This window comes from Sander lucioperca, chromosome 1, assembly GCF_008315115.2.
Source record: "Sander lucioperca isolate FBNREF2018 chromosome 1, SLUC_FBN_1.2, whole genome shotgun sequence".
Lineage (NCBI taxonomy): Eukaryota > Metazoa > Chordata > Actinopteri > Perciformes > Percidae > Sander > Sander lucioperca.
In genome coordinates this window covers 39,244,980-39,267,589 of record NC_050173.1, presented here as the reverse complement: position 1 = coordinate 39,267,589, position 22,610 = coordinate 39,244,980, and the positions used below count along the sequence as shown (strand labels likewise).

General features: G+C 43.1%; 1 protein-coding gene and 1 non-coding gene across 5 annotated transcripts in view; one reads left to right on the top strand and one right to left on the bottom strand.

Moving 5' to 3' along the window:
• Positions 1-521: 521 nt before the first annotated feature.
• The window catches only part of zgc:154054 (uncharacterized protein LOC777616 homolog), a 30,204-nt gene continuing 8,115 nt past the window's right edge, over positions 522-22,610 (top strand). The window contains exons 1-12 of one of the 4 annotated variants that reach the window (XM_036004157.1): positions 522-598; positions 3,747-3,930; positions 4,428-4,565; positions 4,676-4,809; positions 9,763-9,809; positions 12,193-12,306; positions 12,578-12,653; positions 13,154-13,262; positions 13,431-13,561; positions 14,683-14,790; positions 14,886-15,079; positions 17,896-17,974. In XM_036004157.1, coding sequence (XP_035860050.1) covers positions 3,759-3,930; positions 4,428-4,565; positions 4,676-4,809; positions 9,763-9,809; positions 12,193-12,306; positions 12,578-12,653; positions 13,154-13,262; positions 13,431-13,561; positions 14,683-14,790; positions 14,886-15,079; positions 17,896-17,974 — 1,302 coding nt within the window. In that variant the 5' untranslated portion in view covers positions 522-598; positions 3,747-3,758. Of the gene's footprint in view, positions 599-665; positions 778-2,022; positions 2,342-3,746; positions 3,931-4,427; positions 4,566-4,675; positions 4,810-9,762; positions 9,810-12,192; positions 12,307-12,577; positions 12,654-13,153; positions 13,263-13,430; positions 13,562-14,682; positions 14,791-14,885; positions 15,080-17,895; positions 17,975-22,610 lie in introns of those variants that run through there. The other 3 variants (XM_031319338.2, XM_031319337.2, XM_031319339.2) reach the window with 3 other exon arrangements.
• trnaa-ugc lies at positions 1,239-1,310 on the bottom strand. The gene has a single exon. It is a non-coding gene; the product is annotated as a tRNA-Ala (tRNA).

Sequence of the window (22,610 nt, the reverse complement as noted above, 5' to 3'; positions counted from 1 at the left end):
TAATATCATCAGTAAAATATAATTAACATATCAAAAGTATACTGAAAATGCAGAATGGTTTTCAGAATGTTACATTGTTTATTTTATTTGTTTAACCTTTATTTAAGGAGAGTCCCATTGAGACTAAGAATCTCTTTTTCATAGGACACCTGGCTGAGACACACAGCAGCACAAATACAAACGCAAACCTACAGACAGGAAACACAAAAAGGAGAGAAAATTAAAAGGGACTCAAAATCAAGCAAAGAAACTCACATTTTAAAAGAGAAATTTAAAAGAGTCAGTTTCGTAGGCAGGTACATTTAAAACATTGACATCTTATATCTGTTTTGTTAAACGCCTGTGGCGTGGACTCCTCTCTGACTACTCCCACTCTGGCTGGCTCTTTAGTGTTTTTCCCTGGGAGCTGTGTGAAGGAAGTCTGAGTGGCAGAGGGAGGACGAGCCCCACCTGAGTCCACTCTTCCTGATTGCCTTCCTGTTTCTTAGAGGGTTGGAGATGCAGTTCACTGTGCTGTCCGTCCACACAGCCAGCAGGGGGTGTGTTTGGGCTTCTGCTTTGCTTTCCACACACTCACCTTCACCCATGCACTCACTACACTACTAAGTTTTATTCAAGTCATATTTAATTTGGGTTAATTGAATTGGTTTTAATGTAATCCTCAAGTGCGTGTGGTCTCCCTTGTTTTTGTCATAACTTTTGAGCTGGTCATGACACCTTCGTTTAATAATGATGGGTTAAAGAAGCTGACGGGTGAAATAAGTCCAAAGGCCCCTGGTAAGTCTTGTGCACCACTCTTACAGGACGTTGATTGACTATCACACCAACAAGATTATTTCAGATTGTGTAGGCCTACTCTTGTAAAACAAAAAGCAGCAGACAGTGTTCCTGTCTTTGCCAGTCGCTTTCACTGCGCGGATACAAGCTGTGTTATTCTAAGTAGCCGATGCTATGTTCATATTACCAGCGTCAAAAGCTCTAAACACAGCTACACTGTCGTAGTTGAAAGTTGAGGACAGCTCAACTTTGATTTCTAGCGTGCCACGCCCGTCACGCAGCGACAAGTGTCAGTTTGTAGCTTCATGTCGCCGGCTTCCATCGAAAATGAGTTGTAGCCTGTTGTTTTATCGCTCCTAGTGTGAACACGGTATAGTGTAGCTTAAGTGCATACGGAGCAGACATTCACCGTAGGGTTCGTCTGGTTGTTAGTGGATATATATACACCGCCGCCAAAAATGTGGAGATGCCGGGGATTGAACCCGGGGCCTCATACATGCAAAGCATGCGCTCTACCACTGAGCTACATCCCCCTGATGGGGACACGTGTGAATACCAAACAATTTGTATATGCTCATAGCACGTTGAAATTGAAAAGAACCGTTCTACGCAGAAGGCCGGTCTGTTTCTATAATGTAGCTTAACTTTAATCTAAAATGACTTCCATAAGATAACTTAACATAGCCTACAAACTTCAATAACTGACGTTATTACATCCGGGCCCACCCAAGCTTTATATGGTGTTACCACCTCAGAGCAAAATCTTCAACGTTAGTTAGTCATTTAAGTTAACTGAATATTGTCCTAACGTATCTCTCACCAAACTCAACTGAGATGATATGGAATATTCTCCCATTAAATCATGCTAATAGGGCTGCTGCTACTACTACTACTACTACTATTATTATTATTATTATTATTATTATTATTATTATTGTTATTATTATTATTATTATTGTTAATAATAATAATAAATTATGTTTAGTTAGGTAGGCTAATCATGCTGTTGCAGCAATGCTATCACCAGATAAAAGAAAGTGTTAAAATCGTATTATAGCCTAATATGGCTATTCAATACAAAATATTTCTTTGTTATTTTATACGTTTTCAAAAGTGAGACTAAATTGGCTCTGAAACTTTGAACACGGTCTAGTTTCTGTGTTCATTCTGATTCCACCAGCAGATGGCGCTGTAGCCCGCAAATTGTAATGCTGCACCTGCAGTTGCTCCCGCAGACAGTTTAACCGCATATTTAAGTGACAGTTCATACATACGGTCCCCATAGACTGAAAGGGCAAAGACAGGAATGTTTGTGTGCTGTGTGTTTGTGACAACGGGTAGCCTACAGTCACTGCTGTCAGTGCAACTAACATTACCTGCACTCTACCTGAACCGCTGACGTCCACCTGCTGCCCGCTGGAAATCGGCGGCTATCGGCAGACAAAGTCGGACGGACTGTCACTGAGAAATGAAATGAGGCTTTACTCCCTCAGATTTGGATGTGTGCTGGCTTTTGCGTGTTTTGCGTCGATTACTTGGATTAAATCGATTCCCAGTGATGGAGGTAAGCTGTCAGTGTGAACTTCTTGATCTGGAATTGGCCAAATTGACAAACTGTGTGTTTTCATGCAAACAGACAGAAACTAAACTTGATTAACTTGTTTTTAGTAGTCGACGGTATAAGTGTTTGGAAAATGGTCACACTTTGTTGAGCCTACACAGAAAATCTTGCGTCGGTTACTTGGAATAAATTGATTCCCAGTGATGGGGGTAAAACTGTCAGTGTGAACTTCTTGGTCTGGAATGTAGGCCAAATTGACTGTTTTCCGTGCAAACAGACAGAAACTAAAACTTGATTAACTTGTTTGTACCAGTCGACGGTGTTTGGAAAATGGGAACACTTAGTTGAGTCCACACAGAAAATCTTGTAGTATAACATATTTAACAGCTGCTGTGACAGACCTCCACCTGCCGGTGTTCGTATCTGCTTGCCATGGAGGGCTGTCATTTAAGAGGCTGAGGGAACAACTACAGAACATAACCCTAACCTCACACTGTCGACCTGTGCATACTGGCTCAGGCCAATATACAAGGTTACACGGTTCAGTCATTCTGCAACACAGGGTTCAGTCCCTTTATGCTATACGAGAAAAAACTAAACTGCACAAAACAAAAAATGTTATGGAGTAGGCTAAATGGAGGATGTCTGGTTGTATGACAGCAGATACTCCTGTGAACAGGCTGTTGCTGGGTGGGCATTGTCTTTTTTTGGTATCCTATCCAATTGGACTGTGCACAGGCACCTCACACTAATGCTCAGTAGATGTGTCCACTGATGTTCTGGGAGGTTTTAACCACCGCTGCAGAGCCCCCTGTCCTGGGCCGTGCAGTTTGAAATGTGTCCAGTCAGTATGCTTTCTGTTCCTCATTACTCCCTTAGGGACCTAAAGGTTGGGATCAGTATGACCAGCCAGGTATTCTGCTAGTTCTACTTGTGGCACTAATGTGAGGTATCACTCCTCCTTTTCAGCTCCCAGCTCTCCTTACTGGTTTTTCCCCAAAAAGCAGATGGTTCCTGTTCAGCAGGTTAGCTTAGCTTAGCTATGGCTGGGTGATTGTGACCACATCAAGATGACAATACATTTGACCGTAGTGATCGATCATGTGACTAAAGATCTTAGAAGATATTTGTACTTATGAGGTTTTGGAGAAATGTGTTATATGGTGGTCTGACATTTACTGCAGCTGTAATGAAACTTTTAAGACCATAAAAGGCAACATTTAAGCAATATTAACATGCTAATGACCTAAATTATAGACATTATATAGACACTATAGCAATACAGTTATACTACTTCTAGTACTAATGAAGGCAGAGTTTGATTAAGTAAAACTAATGCTGAACAGAGTCAGAGAGCCATCTTTTGAGACACAAGGAGCATTGTGACTGCTACTTCCTTCTCTCTCCAGGCTCCACCGTGATGCCAGAAATGCAGACCCTGTACCAGCGGCTGCTGCTGGCTGAGGAGTTGGGAGGGCAGGTCAGCAGAGATCTCAGCAGCCTCCTGGAAGAACTGAGGAACACATCCAAAGCTGCCAACATCAGCCATCCCATCAGTGCCACCGCCACCACCAGCAGCAGCATCCCCACAGGTGGTGTTCTTAGCTAGCATGTGATGGTGTGCACTTCAGTTCAACCTGAAAGAGACATTTCTGGGCCTCTGCAATACTTTTTACACAGCAACGGATACAGGGTTGACCAAGTAACTCTTTGTTGCTATTACATAATACTGCCACTTCTAGTACATAGCACTGCTTCTGATCTGGCAATTACTGTTAAATTATTACTTCACAGCCATGGTCTGATTCATCTCTAAGTGGGCCCCAGGGTTAGAGTTAGGGTTGCCCCTCACCCGTGTGTGTGTGTGTGTGTGTGTGTGTGTGTGTGTGTGTGTGTGTGTGTGTGTGTGTGTGTGTGTGTGTGGCCGTTTTCAAAATCCCTTAGCTACGGGAAATAACTACAAACATTGAGCTACCAAGCTACACGCACCGCGTTCTGGCAGTTTAAATAGTTTCTAGTATCTTTAGACTGTTGAGTGTGAACTTTTGCATTGACTGAATACCTAATCTCTTTTCCCTCCTGTGGACAGAAACAATAAGACAGAAGACAGACCATTCAGGCCAACAGGCCTTCCTCCAGCCCAACATTTACCTCTACATGCCCCACCTCAGACAACATCCAGACAGCCTCCTACCCAATGTAGTGCTGGGACAGGGGCGCCGTGGAGGTATGGAGCACTAATACAAAAACACACACCTTTTCTATCGTCTGAAAGCCTTCTGACTATTTTTGTTTCAGCTTTGTTTGAAGGTGTGTGTGTGTGTGTGTGTGTCCCAGTGTCCCTGGTGCTGGGCATTCCTACAGTGAAGCGTGAGAAGCAGAGCTACCTGGTCAGCACACTGCGCTCTCTGCTCTACAGCCTGACGACTATGCAGCAGCAAGATCTCCTCATAATTGTCTTTGTTGCTGAGGTTAGACACACATTCAGTCCAATTACATTCAACTTCCAGAATTCGTTCCAACAGTAACACCAAAAGAGATGATTATTATATTGTAATATTTGAATGCTGAAAGAAATGACTGCCAAAAGTAACAACCCAGTCAGTCTGACATAGCCTAGGTTAATGTGCTTTGCTTTGATAAGCACTCAATTAAAGGTGCTGTAGGTAGGATTGTGAAGATCCAGGACTTAGCCAAAAAAAAGACCGACAACTTCTCAGTCCCTCCCCCCTTTCTGCTAAAAACCCAAAACGGTCTCCTAAACCCCTCCCCCCACAAGGGAGAATGAATGTGTGTGCATGAGCAGTGATTGACACGCAGTTAGACACCCCGCCTGGCCCTGATTGGTGCATCTGAACAGGGAGCTGTGGATTTTTGCAACTCGCACTACAGGCTATAGGTGGTTAGCCTGGTCCTACCAGACTCTCGTACATGTCATTTGTACGCAAGTCTGGCCACCCTCCATTGACAAGTGTTAACTTCCTTGAAGGCGGGTACTCTGTTGAAGTTTAAAACTATTGGATCTGCCCAGAGCCACTCTGGATCTGCCATAACCAATCGCTAACGTTTGGTCGTGACGTATGTCTTGCGCATGTGCAACAAGAGGGGAGACCGACAACAACTATCGGCTTATATTTAGCATTAGCATCGCTAGCTTTAGCCTTAGCCAACTCCTTCACCAGTATCGGAGCGAGCTGGAAAATCAAACTTTTCCCGAACCCCGTGGGGAGGAGGGCCACAACATCATGGCCACCAAGACAACTCAGCAAAGATTGTTCTTGCTCGGGCTTTAACTTCTGGATATTCAGCAGCGTTGCTGCCACAACGGACCGAATGGCTTCGTTCACATCTTTCTAGTGCACGTCCTCGTTCTCAGCCACTCCCTCTGTTCGCTGATTGGACCTACAAATATTTGACCGGAGAAAACCTAAGAATATACCGCAAACCCAAACAGAGTACTGAAGGGAAATGAAAATTGAGCGGAAGTAAGTAGGAGGGCGGAGCCAGGCTAATAGGTGGTGTCAGATGAGCAGCTGTTCAGTCAACACCGAGATAAGCATCGCACATCAATCACATGGTCATTCGTTAGTTTTTTTAAGAGAAATTTAGGGCATTTTCACACATGAAAGTCCGAACCAAGGTCTGGACCAAGGTTCATATTTTTGTTACATTGTATACATTTGATCCGGTAAGTTTTGGTTTCACACTGCAGTTATGCAAGCGCACTAAAGATCTATACATGACAAAACTACATCCTGCCGTCATCACATACGTGAGCTGCGTCTCCAGCTACTTATAATTGATTGGTTTGTAGACGGGCTTCTATCCTTTTTTCAACTGACTGCTGCTCTCCCCTACTGACCAAGACCACCTCTTTTTATCGGACCAAAATTTGGTCTTTTGATCCGGACCGTGGTCCGGGGGAGGTTTCACACCTGTAATTTTGGTTCGGATCAAACTAAAAAGTCTGAAAGTCCGGACCAAATGAGGTATGTGTGAAAACGCTCTTAGAGTAATAATTGTTAGTCATTTAATTTGGCCTGTAGAGAAAATCATCGTATTCTTAGAATCAGGGGTTACAGTATGTAACCCCGTTCACTTGGTTCAACCGAAATATGTTCTCCTGCCTGTCTCTGTTGCAGTGTTTTGCCGTGAGAATAGTTTGGGCAGCGCGAGAGCACGAGACTGAAGGTGAAAGCGCGTCACACGCCAGAAGCGAGTTGGCAACAGTTAGCTTAGCCTGTTGTTTTTACGCTTCAGCTTTTCTATGGATTAAACAAATGACGAATGACCTTCCAATTCTACTATTGTCATACGTCATATTCCCGTTTTAGCAACAACCTTCTTTTTAAACTTTGAGCACAAAATGAAGTTATTTGTCAAAAGAAATTTGGCGAACAGTGGGGTTGGTTAGGAAGTCAGGAAACATGAAATATAAAAATGTCAAAATACATTACAGGACTCCTTTAACTTTGACCCATGCAGGGTCATAGATATCTGTGGCATAGGATTGACTGCTGTTGGATTCCTGAGAGCACAGCACAGTAGCTGCTGTTATACATTCTTTACAGCTCACAGCTTTTCCCATTGTATTAGCTGTAAATCTGTATTACCTGCATCTCATAAATCATGAACAATGAAAGAAGCACAAATGACCTTTACTCTCCCTCACACACTCAATCACACACACATGGCAAATACAGAGACAAAACTGTTGGACAGGTCGGGTAACGTAGTAATACCTCTTTAATGAGTCGGCACTAAACACAAAAGGAATTTCAAAATCACCTCAAGCTTACAGGAGCAACACAATCCGCTCTGATAACAAAGGAACAGTAAACACTTCTAACCTTTCAGACCTGTACAACTAGTTTGAGTGGTACACCGCAAATTAAATACCAGGGGTCTCATTTATAAACGTGGCGTACGCACAAAATCGGGCTGAAAATGTGCGTACGCTACTTCCCACGCAAAGGCTGTGATTTATAAAAAACAAACTTGACGGAAGAATGTGCGGTCCTCCACGCAAACTCTGACCCATGCGTACGCACATTTTGGAGACAATGGGAATTGGCGATGCAGATGGTGAGGTGGTGAACTGATGTCAGACTGCAGAAAGTAAATGTGGGAATAACGATTACTAGTAATATGTTCAAGTATTGATGTGTCACGCACATTTCTTCACTCCATATCATCCACTTTACCATGAAGATTAAATCCAGCAGTGTTCTTTGTGCTTATACTGAGTGATACTTGTTCCATAAACACCTTGTAAATTCCAACTCAAATCTTAAATAAAAATTCGTTCTTAATATTTTATCGGCGCTGTCTCACCCTCACATTGTCTGCTACGGAGTGCAGGAGGAGGAGGTGGCATGGAATGCAGCATAGCATCAAATACTCTACCATTAGATAACGGCAGAACACAGTGTAAATAACTAAATATCTGTCTTTAATACTGTGCATATATCATCAAATGCCAAAGTCTGGAAATACAGCCGTTAAGCTCTCGCGCAATCGTTACATTTAATGTCCTCGTTATCGGTCCGAACTTTAATACTGTTCGTGACAAAACCGGCATGAAGAAAAGTGTGTTTGTTAGACTTTCGACTTCAAATTGTATCTCGGGGTGGGGGATACCATTAGTTGATGCTGTGATTTTGGCAAGGTGTTAACAATCACAAACATATAAATACTGCGGTGACCCCGTACGTAATGCTGGCACTGCAGGAGGACTAACCCCCAATGAAAGAATCAGGAGAGAAAGAGACTTCAGGGACCATGACGATGACTGGCTAATATGCCGATTTAAATACCCTAAAGCTCTACGTACTGAATTGGGTCCAGTAGAGAGGGCAAAGTGCCGGAACCGTGCCATCCCGCTCCAAATACAGGTCCTCGCCACTCTGGGGGCAACCGGCTGTTTCCAGAGGGAAATGGCAGACAGCTAAGTGTTTTATATAAATATGATATATAATCTTCAACTTAATCGCTAAGGCTTGTTTGGATATAATATAAAGTTCTGTTAAATCTTATCATATAGGTCTGGTATATCGAAGCTGTCCCCGAGTGCCATAATGCCTGCCATTTTGGAAGGTATTATTAATATAGGTAGTCTATAGATCAGGTTTACCTACACTGTGCGAGAACAGGCCGAAATTATAATTCAATTTGCAGCAATGTCCGAGCGTCCAAGTTTTTTGCTTTTTCCCCGCCAGTCGTCATGCTTCGGCGTAACGAAAGAACAACTGCCAGGGTCATAAACATACTGATCAGCATTCATGAGGTGCTTTTACTATTTATGGTTAACAATGGGTGTGTATAGGGCGGGATAAGAGGCTGATTCACGTACGCACACTTGTGGGTAATCTGTGATTTATAAAGGGAACATTGCTTACAGATGCGCGTACACACGGTTTTATAAATCTGAATTTTTTTTGGCTTTTGGGCGTACGTACACTTTTAGTAAGGATTATACGCACAGTTTTATAAATGAGATCCCTGAGCTGCACAAGTGTATGTGTTTAATATTACAGTTACATAAGTAAGATAGAACTGCAATATCTATCTATCTATCTATCTTATCTTATCTTATCTTATCTTATCTGTCTGGGGTTGAAGCCCACCTGGCGCAGGTCGCCCCCAGCCGACCGTGGAGGTGATGCAAGTCGGACCTGCACGGCCACGGACGGGATGCATGTTGCAGGTTGAGAGAAGAGTAGTTTAGAAAAATAATTGTAGCATATTTCATGATTTTGCCACAAAAGTGTCACCTAGTGCCTCCTCAAAACAGCGTCACATAGTGGCCAATCAGATACATATTTTGAAAACCGCCTCAGTGGACCATGGAGGACTACTGAGTTGAATGTTTTGCAAACAAACTTTCTTGGCGGAAATGGGAGCGATTCAGCTGAATTCAGGGAACGCGTGGATATGAGGTTTTTGAATGTACAATGTACGGTGTAGGAGTTATAGGGCATCCCATTCTTGTTTTTATAGTGCCCCCCTGCTGGTGGATATGTGTATTTTTTTCTTTCCAAGTTACGTGTCTACTCTCTACCATCCCTAAAAGTTTCACTTGCATAACTTGTACGGTGTAGGCTGCAGTTCCACTTTTATATACGGAAGAATAATAATAAAACCCCAAACGATTTCAGTAGTGTTCCCAGCACCACTGGTACTGTTATCCCAGCCCCCTCATGCTTGGACCCCTTATACCAGGCTGCATCTCCCTGTATCGATGAAAACTGGTTATACCAGGTCTGGCCTTAGAAGGACGGGCACAATGAGACTCACCCCATAACCGCTCCATTCTCAGCTCATTGTTGCAAAAGCATTCAAGACCTCCTGTTTGGTATTAACTAACAGCATCAGAAATGCCCTATATCACTGACTTTCTCCTTTTTCTCTCCCTGTCACGTCAGACGGACTCCAACTATGTGGGCAGCGTAGCAGAGAGCATCAGGAAGAAGTGAGTGATTCTAGATTGCCTCCCATGGGGCACTTTCACTATTCCATCACGTTGCTGTTCCCCTTGGTTTCATATGTTCTGTTAGCTGTGGTTTCTGACAGCAGCCAGCTTCTTGTGTCTTTGCTTCTACGTTTTTTAACTGGAAAGGTTTCCAAAGATAAATACATTAGTTACAGCAGTTTGAAGCAGCAGGATTGGACTGTATGTACGCATACACCAGTCTATTATCAATCTGTATCACAAAGCAGGGCTGCCGTTGAGACGGGCCTCCCATCCCACCCATTATACATCACAGATTCAGTTCCCCTGCTCATTCTGAGTGTCATTTGTTGTAAGATGTGGAACATTTTTTTCAAGAATCATCACTGCATATGTAACTTCACAGAATTGGAAAATGTGAGTTTTATGTGTCCCATAAAGCAAAGTATAACTCAGGAGAGACGTTTCCATTTGTTTTGCATCTCTTCTCTTCTTACAGGGTCTAAATGGTTCTGAGCACACATCACAGTACATATATACAAGCTGCCCTAATCAATATTTTTATATTAACAATGAGTCAGATGACTTTGTGTAATTGAAAGGGAATCCAACTAGCCAATTAGAAGGATACCCACTGATTATCCATCTGGATCTATCCAGACAAAAACTGTCTCTTCCACTCAAGAGTTTTATCTCCAGTAGCAGAACTAATCTGCGTCCATATTAACACGTCTGACATCACATATCACATGACCATTCACACACACTGGGTTTGTGCGTGCCGGTGTAAACTGGGAGCAGATTGTCTGACTCTGCGGTTGGAAATCATGGATGTAGAAGTTGAAAACACAGAAAATACTTTAGAGAAAGAACAATAGTGGTGAAAAGTAAGAGCATGTATTAGCGACGACGAGTTGGAACTGTTACTGAAAGGTATGTAAGCTACCTAACCGATAAGACTGACTTATGAATGGGCTCACAAAGCAAGTTTTACGTTGTTTTTTTAAAATGTTCAATGCCTTATTGCGCTGATGTGACCGAGCCCGACCCGAACATCATTTCTAAATATCTGCCCGAACCCGGCCCAGCCCTTTGGGTCCCGTCGGGCTTGGGTCGGGTATCCATCCTCTAATCCACACACATCAACTTCTCTCCTCAATCCGCCACAACATTGCACAAGTCTTTAAAGCCAATTTGAAAGCTGCTTATAGAGCTCTTTTGTGAGTGCTGATTTGGTGATGCTGATTGAGTGCTCTTTTACAGTGCTGATTTGGGATTTGTAGTCAGATATTCCCAATTGTGTCCTTTTGTTTCATGTCACCATTACCATCACTTGTGTATTTTAATAAAAATAAATGTTTCAGAGCTGTGTAATGTATAACATGTTAGACATGAGCTAACCAGAATGATTGAGCTCTAAGGCCTCCTGCACACTGCCTGCGTGGCGTGAGCGTGGCGTTTCTGTTGCGTGTCAGTTGCGTGGCGGCTGCGTGCCGTTTTTGCACACTTAGAAAGGTGTCTGACGTTTCCCATAAACATAAATATATACTGATTTGATTACAGCAAAGACAACATCGGCAGTATTTACGGCAAAATAGGCTACCGAATATTTCGTTCTGTATTGACAGGTGCAATATTTGAAAATCGATAATTATTTATTATTTTTTAAATTACATTTATATCTGCATTTATGTCAATCTAGAGACTTTCAAACATCAAAATGTCATTTATTAAATGTATTCGTGTCAATGTGACATATGAACATCTCTTCGTATTCTATTTTGCCTGGAAACGCTTCCAACACGCTTGCGTGTCGCGTGAAAAATAGGTGTAGCATGCACGGGTTTTCGGCGTGGCCCGAGCCATGCCTGAGACGTGCGTGTCACGCAGGCAGTATGTAAGCTCTAACCTGTTAACATGGGAGCCGAAATAAAAATGGACACGCCACGAAGCTGACACTCTCACGCCAGGCAGGCAGTGTGCAGGAGCCCTAAGTTTCCTGTTTCTAATGCTGCATTCATGTCCTAATATCCTGACAGTTAAAAGTATGGTTTAGGCTCATCTGGAGTTCAGCACACCCTGACGGAAGTCTGCGCTGACATTTACATCCTTTTTGCATGCACACTTCCTCAATTTATAGTTAGATGCGGTACACTATATATGTTTTCACAAATAATAAATCTATTACCTAAGTGGGTCTTTTCATTGGGCTTGAGAGTTAAAATTAGAATAGTGATCAAAAAAGTGTAATAAAATAGATTTTTTTTAAATCTTATTTTTTTTTTCACTGTGTCATCATAGAAATTGCATTTGTTACGTAGGAGTCATCTTTCCCATGTGATTTAAATGCTGAGTTGTATTTTTCTGGAGAAGTCACTTAAGTTAACCAGTTGTTTCTATGTAGTTTTTCTAAAGAGGTGCAGTCCGGGCTATTGGAGGTCATCTCTCCTTCTCAGTATTACTACCCCGACTTCTCGGGCCTCAGAGAGACCTTTGGAGACTCCAAGGACAGAGTCAAGTACAGTCAACACTTCTGTTACTATTCACTAAGATGCTAGAATTGTAGCTTGTCTTAACGTTGATATTTTGATTTTTATTCCCATTTATGTCGTAATGTTCTTTGTTGTATCCATGTATGAGTTGCTGTTGCAATGGGATCATTTACTTTCCTAGAGAAGAGAGAGGGCAGTTTTACAGTTTATAAAAAGATATGAAAATTACAATTTGAATATAACTGGTCTGGTTGATTAAAAACTTTTGTGTGTGTGTGTGCGCTCTTCTGCTTTTAGATGGCGAACGAAGCAGAATCTGGACTTCAGCTTCCTCATGCTCTATGCTCAGGACAAAGGAACCTATTATGTTCAGGTAGGGCTCAAAGGTCCACAGCTATTGATATGAGTTCCCATCATGTATATACTGTAGGTAGATGATTTTTTTTTTTTTGAATGGTCCACCCAGATAGATTTGAAAAAAGAATTAGTGACCATCTTGTGATGGGGCCAACGTCCTTGCTCGGACCACACCCATCTGTGATCTGGCCTTCACTTGGACCTCACCTACACACCTGTAGAGTTGTATGACTGTATGTTGGACAGGTGTGACGCTATCAGGGTGTTACAGTCTGCAGACCAAAAGACAGACAGACAGACCATTTTATGTTTGTACTCGCCTTGTAGTTATTTAGGTTTTGTGTTGAATTGCTAATTTTATATTCATACCCTCTCTAGTATTTATTTTGTTTTGTGTCAGCACTAGGGAAGTGTATAAAATAAAATGTCTTATATAAAATGTCTCTGACCAATCACTCAAACCAAAAAGTGGCTTCTTACTGAAATGAGTTTTGGGTCGTTTGGTGTGTTTTGCAGTTAGAGGACGATGTTGTTGCAAAGGCAGGCTACTTCAACGCCATGAAGACCTTCGCCAACCAACAACAGCAATGGCTCTACCTGGAGTTCTCCCAGCTGGGGTTTATAGGTGTGTGTGTGTGTGTGTGTGTGTGTGTGTGCGTGTGCGTGCGTGCGTGTGTGTGTGCGCGCGCGTGCGTGTGTGTGTGCGCGCGTGTGAAGTGGGAGATAATCCACGTAAATGATCCCTGCTATTTTTAGTGCATACTCAAAATAACGTGTGTGTGTGATCCTCCAGGAAAGATGTTTCAGAGCCGTGACCTCCCGATGATTGCAGAGTTCTTCCTGATGTTCCACAGAGACAAACCCATCGACTGGCTGCTGGATCACATCCTGTGGGTCAAAGTGTGCAACCCGGAGAAAGACGCAGTAAGTCCGCTGTGCCAAGAGGGGAATAACAAAGTGGACAATAAGGCACTTATGATCGATTTGCTTTGAGTGGCCAGTCGACAAGCAGGCTGTGGCTGTGTATTGTGGTGATGTGTACGTGATTACCAGCGACAGTGCACATTACACAGGTGCTGCAGGCCAAAGCAGAGATCATCTAAGATTCAACATAATCGTAGCAATATCTGGAAAAAAAACAGGAAACGTTTGTGTTAAAAACATATACGATACAGTGAACTGATAACTACAAGCACAGGAAAGATTATAAAAAGATAAGTAGGAACAATAAAAAAACACAACAATAAACTCTACAGTGCGAGCCTTAGGCTTAATGTGCATTTACAGCTGTAATAAAGTGCTTTACTCTACTGTTTATGAAAGACAGTGTTGTATGAGGGGTGTGATGACAAATAAACTACTTAAGAAACTAACTTGCAAATAGACAGCAACATGTGCAAGACATGCACAAGACTACAACGAAGCAAACAGCATTTAAAGACTAGACTTATTTTACACACTGTTGGAACACTGAAGCTCTTTTATTATTGATCTATATTGTTATAGATGAAAACGTTAAAACGTTGTTAAAACGTTTTCTTTAGGTTTCTCAGCAAACACGCACAAGCAGGACAGTGACGGAGCAGAGGAATGGCAGAGAGGAAGAGGAGCGCTCCGTGGCTATATTTTCACAGCAAGCTGTATAATTTGTAACAAGGCTGTAAGATACAGTGTTAGCACAACAAATGTATACAAGCATATGAAAATTCTGTCCTGGGTTTTAACTTATTAATAATCCAAAGTAAAAATCACAAAACCACTTAAAAGTCATGAGAATTCATTCAGATTTAGCAATTTGATGATGCATCCACCTTAATTATTAAAAAGTATCCATATCATATCGGTATCGGCGATACTGGCCCTGTATTTACTTGGTATCGGATACATTTTGCAATATCTCACTAATAGCTGCATTTCATTCCTCAATCACGTCATGCTGCCTAAGAGTGCCTTGACAAAGGCAGGCAGTTCAATGGTGAATACTTGAGGAGTGTCCATAACTGATAGTGAAGTTGAGTTCATGACCTCCATGTTGTCTTATCCAGAAAGACTGTGATAAACAGAAGGCGCAGCTCCGGCACAGGTACAAGCCGTCCCTCTTCCAGCACGTGGGCCTCCACTCGTCTCTGCCGGGAAAGTTACAGCAGCTGAAGGTGATTGCCAAACCTGTGTTCCTAACATGGCCGGCTATCACAGCTTTCACTTTCAGTCATTTTGTATGTGTGTGTGTGTGTGTGTGTGTGTGCAGGATAAGGACTTTGGCCAGCAATCTCTGTTCGAGGCCCACAATAACCCAGCTGCAGAGCTGAGCAGCAGCCTGAAGCATTACCAACAGCACAGCCTGGAGCGGGCCTACAGAGGACAGGACTTCTTCTGGGCACTGACACCCAGCCAGGGGGACTACATCCTCTTCAACTTCACCCAGCCAATCCACATTTCCAGGTCAGTTTGACATTTTATATAATTCCCATCTTATGACCCATGAACAGAGTATAGAAGGGGTCTGAGATGCAAAAAATGTTTTCCCACTATGGCCACGCCAAGACCCGCCCTTCAATAGCAGCTTGATTGGTTGGGGTTAGGCATTGACCTTGAGTGGTTAAGATTTGGATAGCCGATTGGTCAGGGGATAGGACCTGTACAAATCAGGTTACGTTACCTTGCGTAAGCATGGACGCCTGGCCAATAGTAGCTATTGTAGGGCGGGTCTTGGCGTGGCCATAGTGGGAGAAAAAAATATTGCGTCTGAGATGAGGTTGCAGTTTGTGCAACACACTGTTGCTGGCGACGCAGACGGCCTGTGTGTGTGTGTGTGTGTGTGTGTGTGTGTTGAGGCCAATCAGAAGATAATCTGTGAGAAAATGTACACAATGTACATAATGTGACACATGGGCAGCATGACCTGTTCTATTCACTTCAATGTTTCCGTCAGCTCTCCTTTGTGTCTGCCTGCAGCTGCGACGCCATCTTTATTTGTACAACACACTCAGCGCACAATACACATAGCATTAGGCAGACCAGGCAACCCCCAGAGACCAACCTTTCATCTTCTACTGAAAGCCTACAACTGATGTAACCACATGTTGTGCTCCTGTGGGAGAGAAATTACCTGTCTGTATTTGTAACCAAAAAAAAAGAAGAAACATCTCCAACACAACAAGCTAGCCTAAGTATTGAATTGAAATGGAGATTGTAGGTTAGCTGTGCCTTTCATGACGATTGTCATTGGGGGGGGGGGGTTCTTATGGAAAGGGGGAAATAAAATTTAAAAATAAGGAGAAACTTGTTGTGAACTCATGGCGTTTGGACTCCAAAGCAGAGAACGGAAACTGGTTGGTAAGTGAAAAAGAACAAAAACGTCTCAAGCAAGAGCAGGGGTGGCAGGGAGCTGGCCAGCAGGAGATGTCCTCGGAGGCAGAGTTGAAAAACAGGCGGGGGAACTCAGAAACAGGATTAGTAGCATGGCTCACTTGTAGAGCTGCATAAACAAAAACAATCACAGGTAAGCTGACGGGACAAAGGCAGAGATCAGAATTAAAAAAAAAATCCCTTCACTGGTAGAAAACCAGTGGACCAAGGAACGCAGTGCGCTGCGACGGAATTATCTGGCAGAGGAGTGAAGACCAGGCTTATATGGAGAGAGTGATGAGGTGAATGGATACAGGTGCGTCAGCTGCCTGGAGAAGCCAGCCACGCCCCCTGCCACACACATGCCCTGCAGAGAGGAGAGGAGAAAAAAAAGCCACCAACAAAACCAGAACCAAACACAGGATCATAACAAAACTGTAGTTAGGCGAATGATTTGAAGAAAATATCTACAGGAATGAGTCCCGAAACCCGGAAATAAGTCACCAGAATTTTTGCACTTCCGGACTCCAGTGGAGTCGCCCCCTGCTGGAAGTTAGAGTGAATGCAGCTTTAAGGAGGTTCATCGTTGGCTTCACTGTTCAGACCTGGAGGTTGCTGCTTGTAATCAACAGGGTGAGGACATTTTAACCATGGTGAAATTATAGAACAAACACAACCAAGGCTTCCCTGGGAGGCACCGGACGGTTGATGGGGAGGCAAAGATACTGCAGGAGGGCAATTTGATTCAAAAATCTTCCTGCTTCTATGAGTCATAACTCAAGTGAAATGTTAAGACACAGACATGAAACACATGTTGATATAATTCAGTGTAATCTTGCGTTACCAGACCTGGCTCGGGTCCAGGGTCTGGCTAGTCCACACAGCATTCCTGGATGGGAGAAAAATGTGCTCTGGTTTATTGGCATTTCTTTAAACCAATCACAATCGTCTTGGGCGGTGCTAAGCACCGGACAGAGCCACGGTGCCTCTGCAAAATAGCCTCAGGAAGGAACTTGTTTTGGTGGAACATGTGTACGTTCAAAAGTTGTTTTAGTCGTGCAACAGAATACTCAGATTGGACAGATAGTCTAGCTAGCTGTCTGGATTTACCCTGCAGAGATCTGAGGAGCAGTTAACCATAGTCCTCATAAATCCACCGGAGTTTAGAATATCACCACAAAGAAAGAGGAAGGTTACAAACATCCAGCAGAATTTCCGTTGGCAATGGAGCAATCCCGGAAGTGGAACGTCGTGGATATGGACTATATTCAGTTTGTAAGTTTATTTGATTAGGACAGTTCTGTAAATGCGGCAGTGTTAGCCGGTCGGCTAATTCAGTGTGACTTTATCATTCTCTCTGATGTTCATCCAGAACAAACGTCCATAAATCCACTTAGAAATCAGAACAAAAGTCTGCAGAACTGGTTTAGAACTTTTCTTCAGTATCACAGAAATCCAGTGATAGTTGTCAGTACATCCATGGGTCAACTGCAGACAGGAGCTGCTGACACATCATTCACACACTGGGATGGAGACACAGAGACTACAGGGACACTGATAGAACTAAACACTGGGCTGAAAAGAGACCTGTAGCTGACATTACAGCAGCACATGGAATCATAAGTCTGGAGCCGAGTGTTGGCCTGACATGAGCCCTGCAGCAGCTGATGCCTACTGTGCTGTGTGTTAAGGCCCGGACACACAGAGACGATAATCGGCCGTTGGACAGTCTGGCGAGGTCAGTGTCTCGAGTCTGTCCGTGTGAGTTCACACACTTTCTGTAGAATCCCTCCTCCTTAGACTAGACAATGTGACACACCTGGTACTATTAGCTATTTTAGCCCCAGAGCAGCCATAAAGTGTACCTTATGTTGATCTGGCTGATCCCTGTGCTGTCTTCTTTACTGCAGGTACCTGTTTCGCAGTGGAAACATCGAGAGCAGCGGAGACAAATTCACCAACACCACAGTGGAAGTGCTGCCCAGCAACGTGAGTAACCTGTGTGTGCGTGTTTGCGTGCATGCTTCCAACTCAACTCGCGAGAGTTTATTAGGCGATGCTTTATCTGCTGTGGGCTCCATCCAACATCTTCGCGCTCTGCTCGCATGCTCTGATGCACAGAGGTTTGCATAGGTTTATTTAAGAATTATTTTTATAGAGATTAAAATACTTTTTATAGTGGTAACTGCAGTAGTTTTAATGACTTCTCAAAATGTGTGCAGTATGAAAAAAAATGCAATACTGTGGCCGGGTCGGCTCAGTGGTTAGAGCAGGCGCACATGTACGCAGAGGTCCAGGGTTTGAATACGACCTGTGACGATTTCCTGTATGTCTTCCCCCTCTCTCTCTTCCCTTTCTCACTTTGCTGTCCTGTCAAATAAAGGCGGAAAAGCCCAAAAAATAATCTTAAAAAAAAAATACTACTGCAACATCCCTACTAAGCTCCGGAAGCAGCAATGGTGGCTCTGCTAAATAGTTTTATCAGTGTTTTTTGCCCCCAAAGGCTCCTTCCAGGCAGCGCTGCCTGGAAGGCACTAGGATTAGGCACTGGTTATGGTTAGGGTTAGGGTTAAGGTTAGGGTTAGGTGCCTTGGAGGCGGCGGTCGCAGCGCTGCCTGGAAGGAGCAGCTGGGGGCAAAAAACACCATCGAGCGCTAAATAGCCTCCGGAAGGAGCATGTTTTGGTGATACATTCAGGGGTGGACTGGGACCAAAAATCGGCCCTGGCATTTTGGCCCAGCCCGGCCCACCACATAACATCAGAAATACCATCCATCCTTGCGCTCCCCTGAATATGTATACCAACTCCTACTCCTTAAAACTACTAACGCCATGTAATGAGTTAGCAAGAATCAGTGAGCGTTGACGAATTAAATACTTCAAAAAAGTGCCATTTATTAATACAATAAAACGGTTTACTCCTCATGAAGTATAAAACAATAAAAAAATATGTGTGTATATGTGCGTGTGTATATGTGTGTGTGTATATATATATATATATATATATATATATATATATATATATATATATATATATATACATATACACACACACACACACAGTGAGGAAAATAAGTATTTGAACACCCTGCTATTTTGCAAGTTCTCCCACTTAGAAATCATGGAGGGGTCTGAAATTGTCATCGTAGGTGCATGTCCACTGTGAGAGACATAATCTAAAAAAAAAATCCAGAAATCACAATATATGATTTTTTAACTATTTCTTTGTATGATACAGCTGCAAATAAGTATTTGAACACCTGTCTATCAGCTAGAATTCTGACCCTCAAAGACCTGTTAGTCTGCCTTTAAAATGTCCACCTCCACTCCATTTATTATCCTAAATTAGATGCACGTGTTTGAGGTCGTTAGCTGCATAAAGACACCTGTCCACCCCATACAATCAGTAAGAATCCAACTACTAACATGGCCAAGACCAAAGAGCTGTCCAAAGACACTAGAGACAAAATTGTACACCTCCACAAGGTTGGAAAGGGCTACGGGGAAATTGCCAAGCAGCTTGGTGAAAAAAGGTCCACTGTTGGAGCAATCATTAGAAAATCAAAGAAGCTAAACATGACTGTCAATCTCCCTCGGACTGGGGCTCCATGCAAGATCTCACCTCGTGGGGTCTCAATGATCCTAAGAAAGGTGAGAAATCAGCCCAGAACTACACGGGAGGAGCTGGTCAATGACCTGAAAAGAGCTGGGACCACCGTTTCCAAGGTTACTGTTGGTAATACACTAAGACGTCATGGTTTGAAATCATGCATGGCACGGAAGGTTCCCCTGCTTAAACCAGCACACGTCAAGGCCCGTCTTAAGTTTGCCAATGACCATTTGGATGATCCAGAGGAGTCATGGGAGAAAGTCATGTGGTCAGATGAGACCAAAATAGAACTTTTTGGTCATAATTCTACTAACCGTGTTTGGAGGAAGAAGAATGATGAGTACCATCCCAAGAACACCATCCCTACTGTGAAGCATGGGGGTGGTAGCATCATGCTTTGGGGGTGTTTTTCTGCACATGGGACAGGGCGACTGCACTGTATTAAGGAGAGGATGACCGGGGCCATGTATTGCGAGATTTTGGGGAACAACCTCCTTCCCTCAGTTAGAGCATTGAAGATGGGTCGAGGCTGGGTCTTCCAACATGACAATGACCCGAAGCACACAGCCAGGATAACCAAGGAGTGGCTCTGTAAGAAGCATATCAAGGTTCTGGCGTGGCCTAGCCAGTCTCCAGACCTGAACCCAATAGAGAATCTTTGGAGGGAACTCAAACTCCGTGTTTCTCAGCGACAGCCCAGAAACCTGACTGATCTGGAGAAGATCTGTGTGGAGGAGTGGGCCAAAATCCCTCCTGCAGTGTGTGCAAACCTGGTGAAAAACTACAGGAAACGTTTGACCCCTGTAATTGCAAACAAAGGCTACTGTACCAAATATTAACATTGATTTTCTCAGGTGTTCAAATACTTATTTGCAGCTGTATCATACAAATAAATAGTTAAAAAATCATACATTGTGATTTCTGGATTTTGTTTTTTAGATTATGTCTCTCACAGTGGACATGCACCTACGATGACAATTTCAGACCCCTCCATGATTTCTAAGTGGGAGAACTGCAAAATAGCAGGGTGTTCAAATACTTATTTTCCTCACCTGTGTGTGTATATCTCTCTCTCTCTCTCTCTCTCTCTCTCTCTCTCTCTCTCTCTCTCTCTCTCTCTCTCTCTCTCTCTCTCTCTCTCTCTCTCTCTCATTTCACAACTGAAGAGGCCCAGTGCTTTAATTTGAAGAGGTCTATCACGAGTTTTTGTCTGCCTAAGCAGATAGAAAAGCTACAATTCTCGTTAAGAAAGTTTGCATGATGTGCAACGTTTATCTAGGCTACTTTAAGGACACAAATGCACAAGCTTAAGGTTTGATGAACTTTAAGGTGGTGTTTTGCTTATTATTAAGATGTAGGCTACTTTGATGAATGAAAGGTAGGCTAATATAGCCTAATAATAATAAAACGGTGAGAACATCATCTCAGATACCCGCGCACTTAGCCAAACTAATGCAATCATACAGTATAGCATGCCTACTTCTTTTATTGTTGTAGTGTTATCATCAACAGTTTGTCCACCACTTGTTTTTGGCTCAGTTTTATCAAGGGGCAAAGTGTTTTAAGGGGAGTTCTGCTTACCGCAGGTTCTACCCTCACTCCCTCATCTCTGTCCCTCTCCTCCTGAGTCTCCTCCTCACTGTGCATGCCACTGCCGCCAACACCGTCACCACCACCACTATCATCAGCCACGGGAACTGATGAAGGTCCTGCTACTGCCGAAAACATGTCTGTCAATTTGACACATTTGGCAGCGTCTGCCTGAAAGGCCGGTTTCTTTTCTCACGCAGCTTCTCTGCACCTTTGTTTCATTTTCGCGTTTAGACTCGTCTTGCTTCCTATCTGTTTGTGTACTTCCCAGTTCTCCTGTCACTGACTGTGTGTTTATCTTTCGCGCCGCGCACCGTTACGGACTAGTCCATTTCATTGTGAAAGTAGGGGGTGTATGGAAAAACCTAGCCTATGTGATATTTTTGACTAAAGTGTTTTGGGCCAGCCCAGTGTCAATTGAAAAACCAGTGGGCCGCTGATCTAGTCCTACCACTTTCATGGGCCGGTTCATGGGCCGGACAAAACAAAATGTAATTTAAAAAAAAAAAAAAAAAAAAAAGACCGTGGTCGGCCCAAAAAGCACGTCGGCCCACTGGTAAAGTGCCCGGTACGCCAGATGGCCAGTCCGCCCTTGGATACATTTGCACCCCGCAAAAGAAAATGCCACATACAATATTAAAGGAAGTTAACTGTTGACAGTACAGTAAGGTGAGCTATTTAATTTAGCTGGATACATGGTTAAACACCAATCGTCTAGAAACGCTGGCAGAATGGCTCTCCATATCGTTGCCAACAAATGTTTCTGGTGACCCGTATACAACGGAGAACAGGCCAGCAGCGATTTTGTTTTTTCTAAAAAGGCAAACCATTTAGTTGTTTGTTTTAAGAATTATTTTCTCTTTTATGTAGTTACTATTGCTCTTTAATAAATCAAATGACTCGATTAATCAATGAAATAATCATAGAATACTTTATCACTAAAACATAAAATAGTCCCAATGATAAAGCTGGCCCAGCCATAGCCACACATGATTTAGCCCCAGGCCGAAGGAAGCATTCACACTGGCACTACCCTGGCACATTCCAAGTGGATAATCCCAACATTTGCCTAGGGCTTCCTAGTTCTGAAATGTTTTTCAGTCCATTTACCTTGGTCAAATGTCAGGAAGGCATGAAAAAATAGATGCCTCTGCCCAAGCCTAGTTGACATGGCAACAAAGTACTGAATGATTTAAGATGGACACACCTTGTCCAGGAGTGTGGACTACAGAAGTCTACGTAAAGCCCAGCACTGTTTCATGTGTTGGCTGGGTGAATGATGTTTATATTCCACATACTACACAGGACCAAAGGGTTAGGGCAGGGCAATATAATGATATATATCGACATCGATATATGAGACAAGATATCGTCTTAGATTTTAGATATCATACTATTGTGATGTGTTGTTTCCCTGGTTTTAAA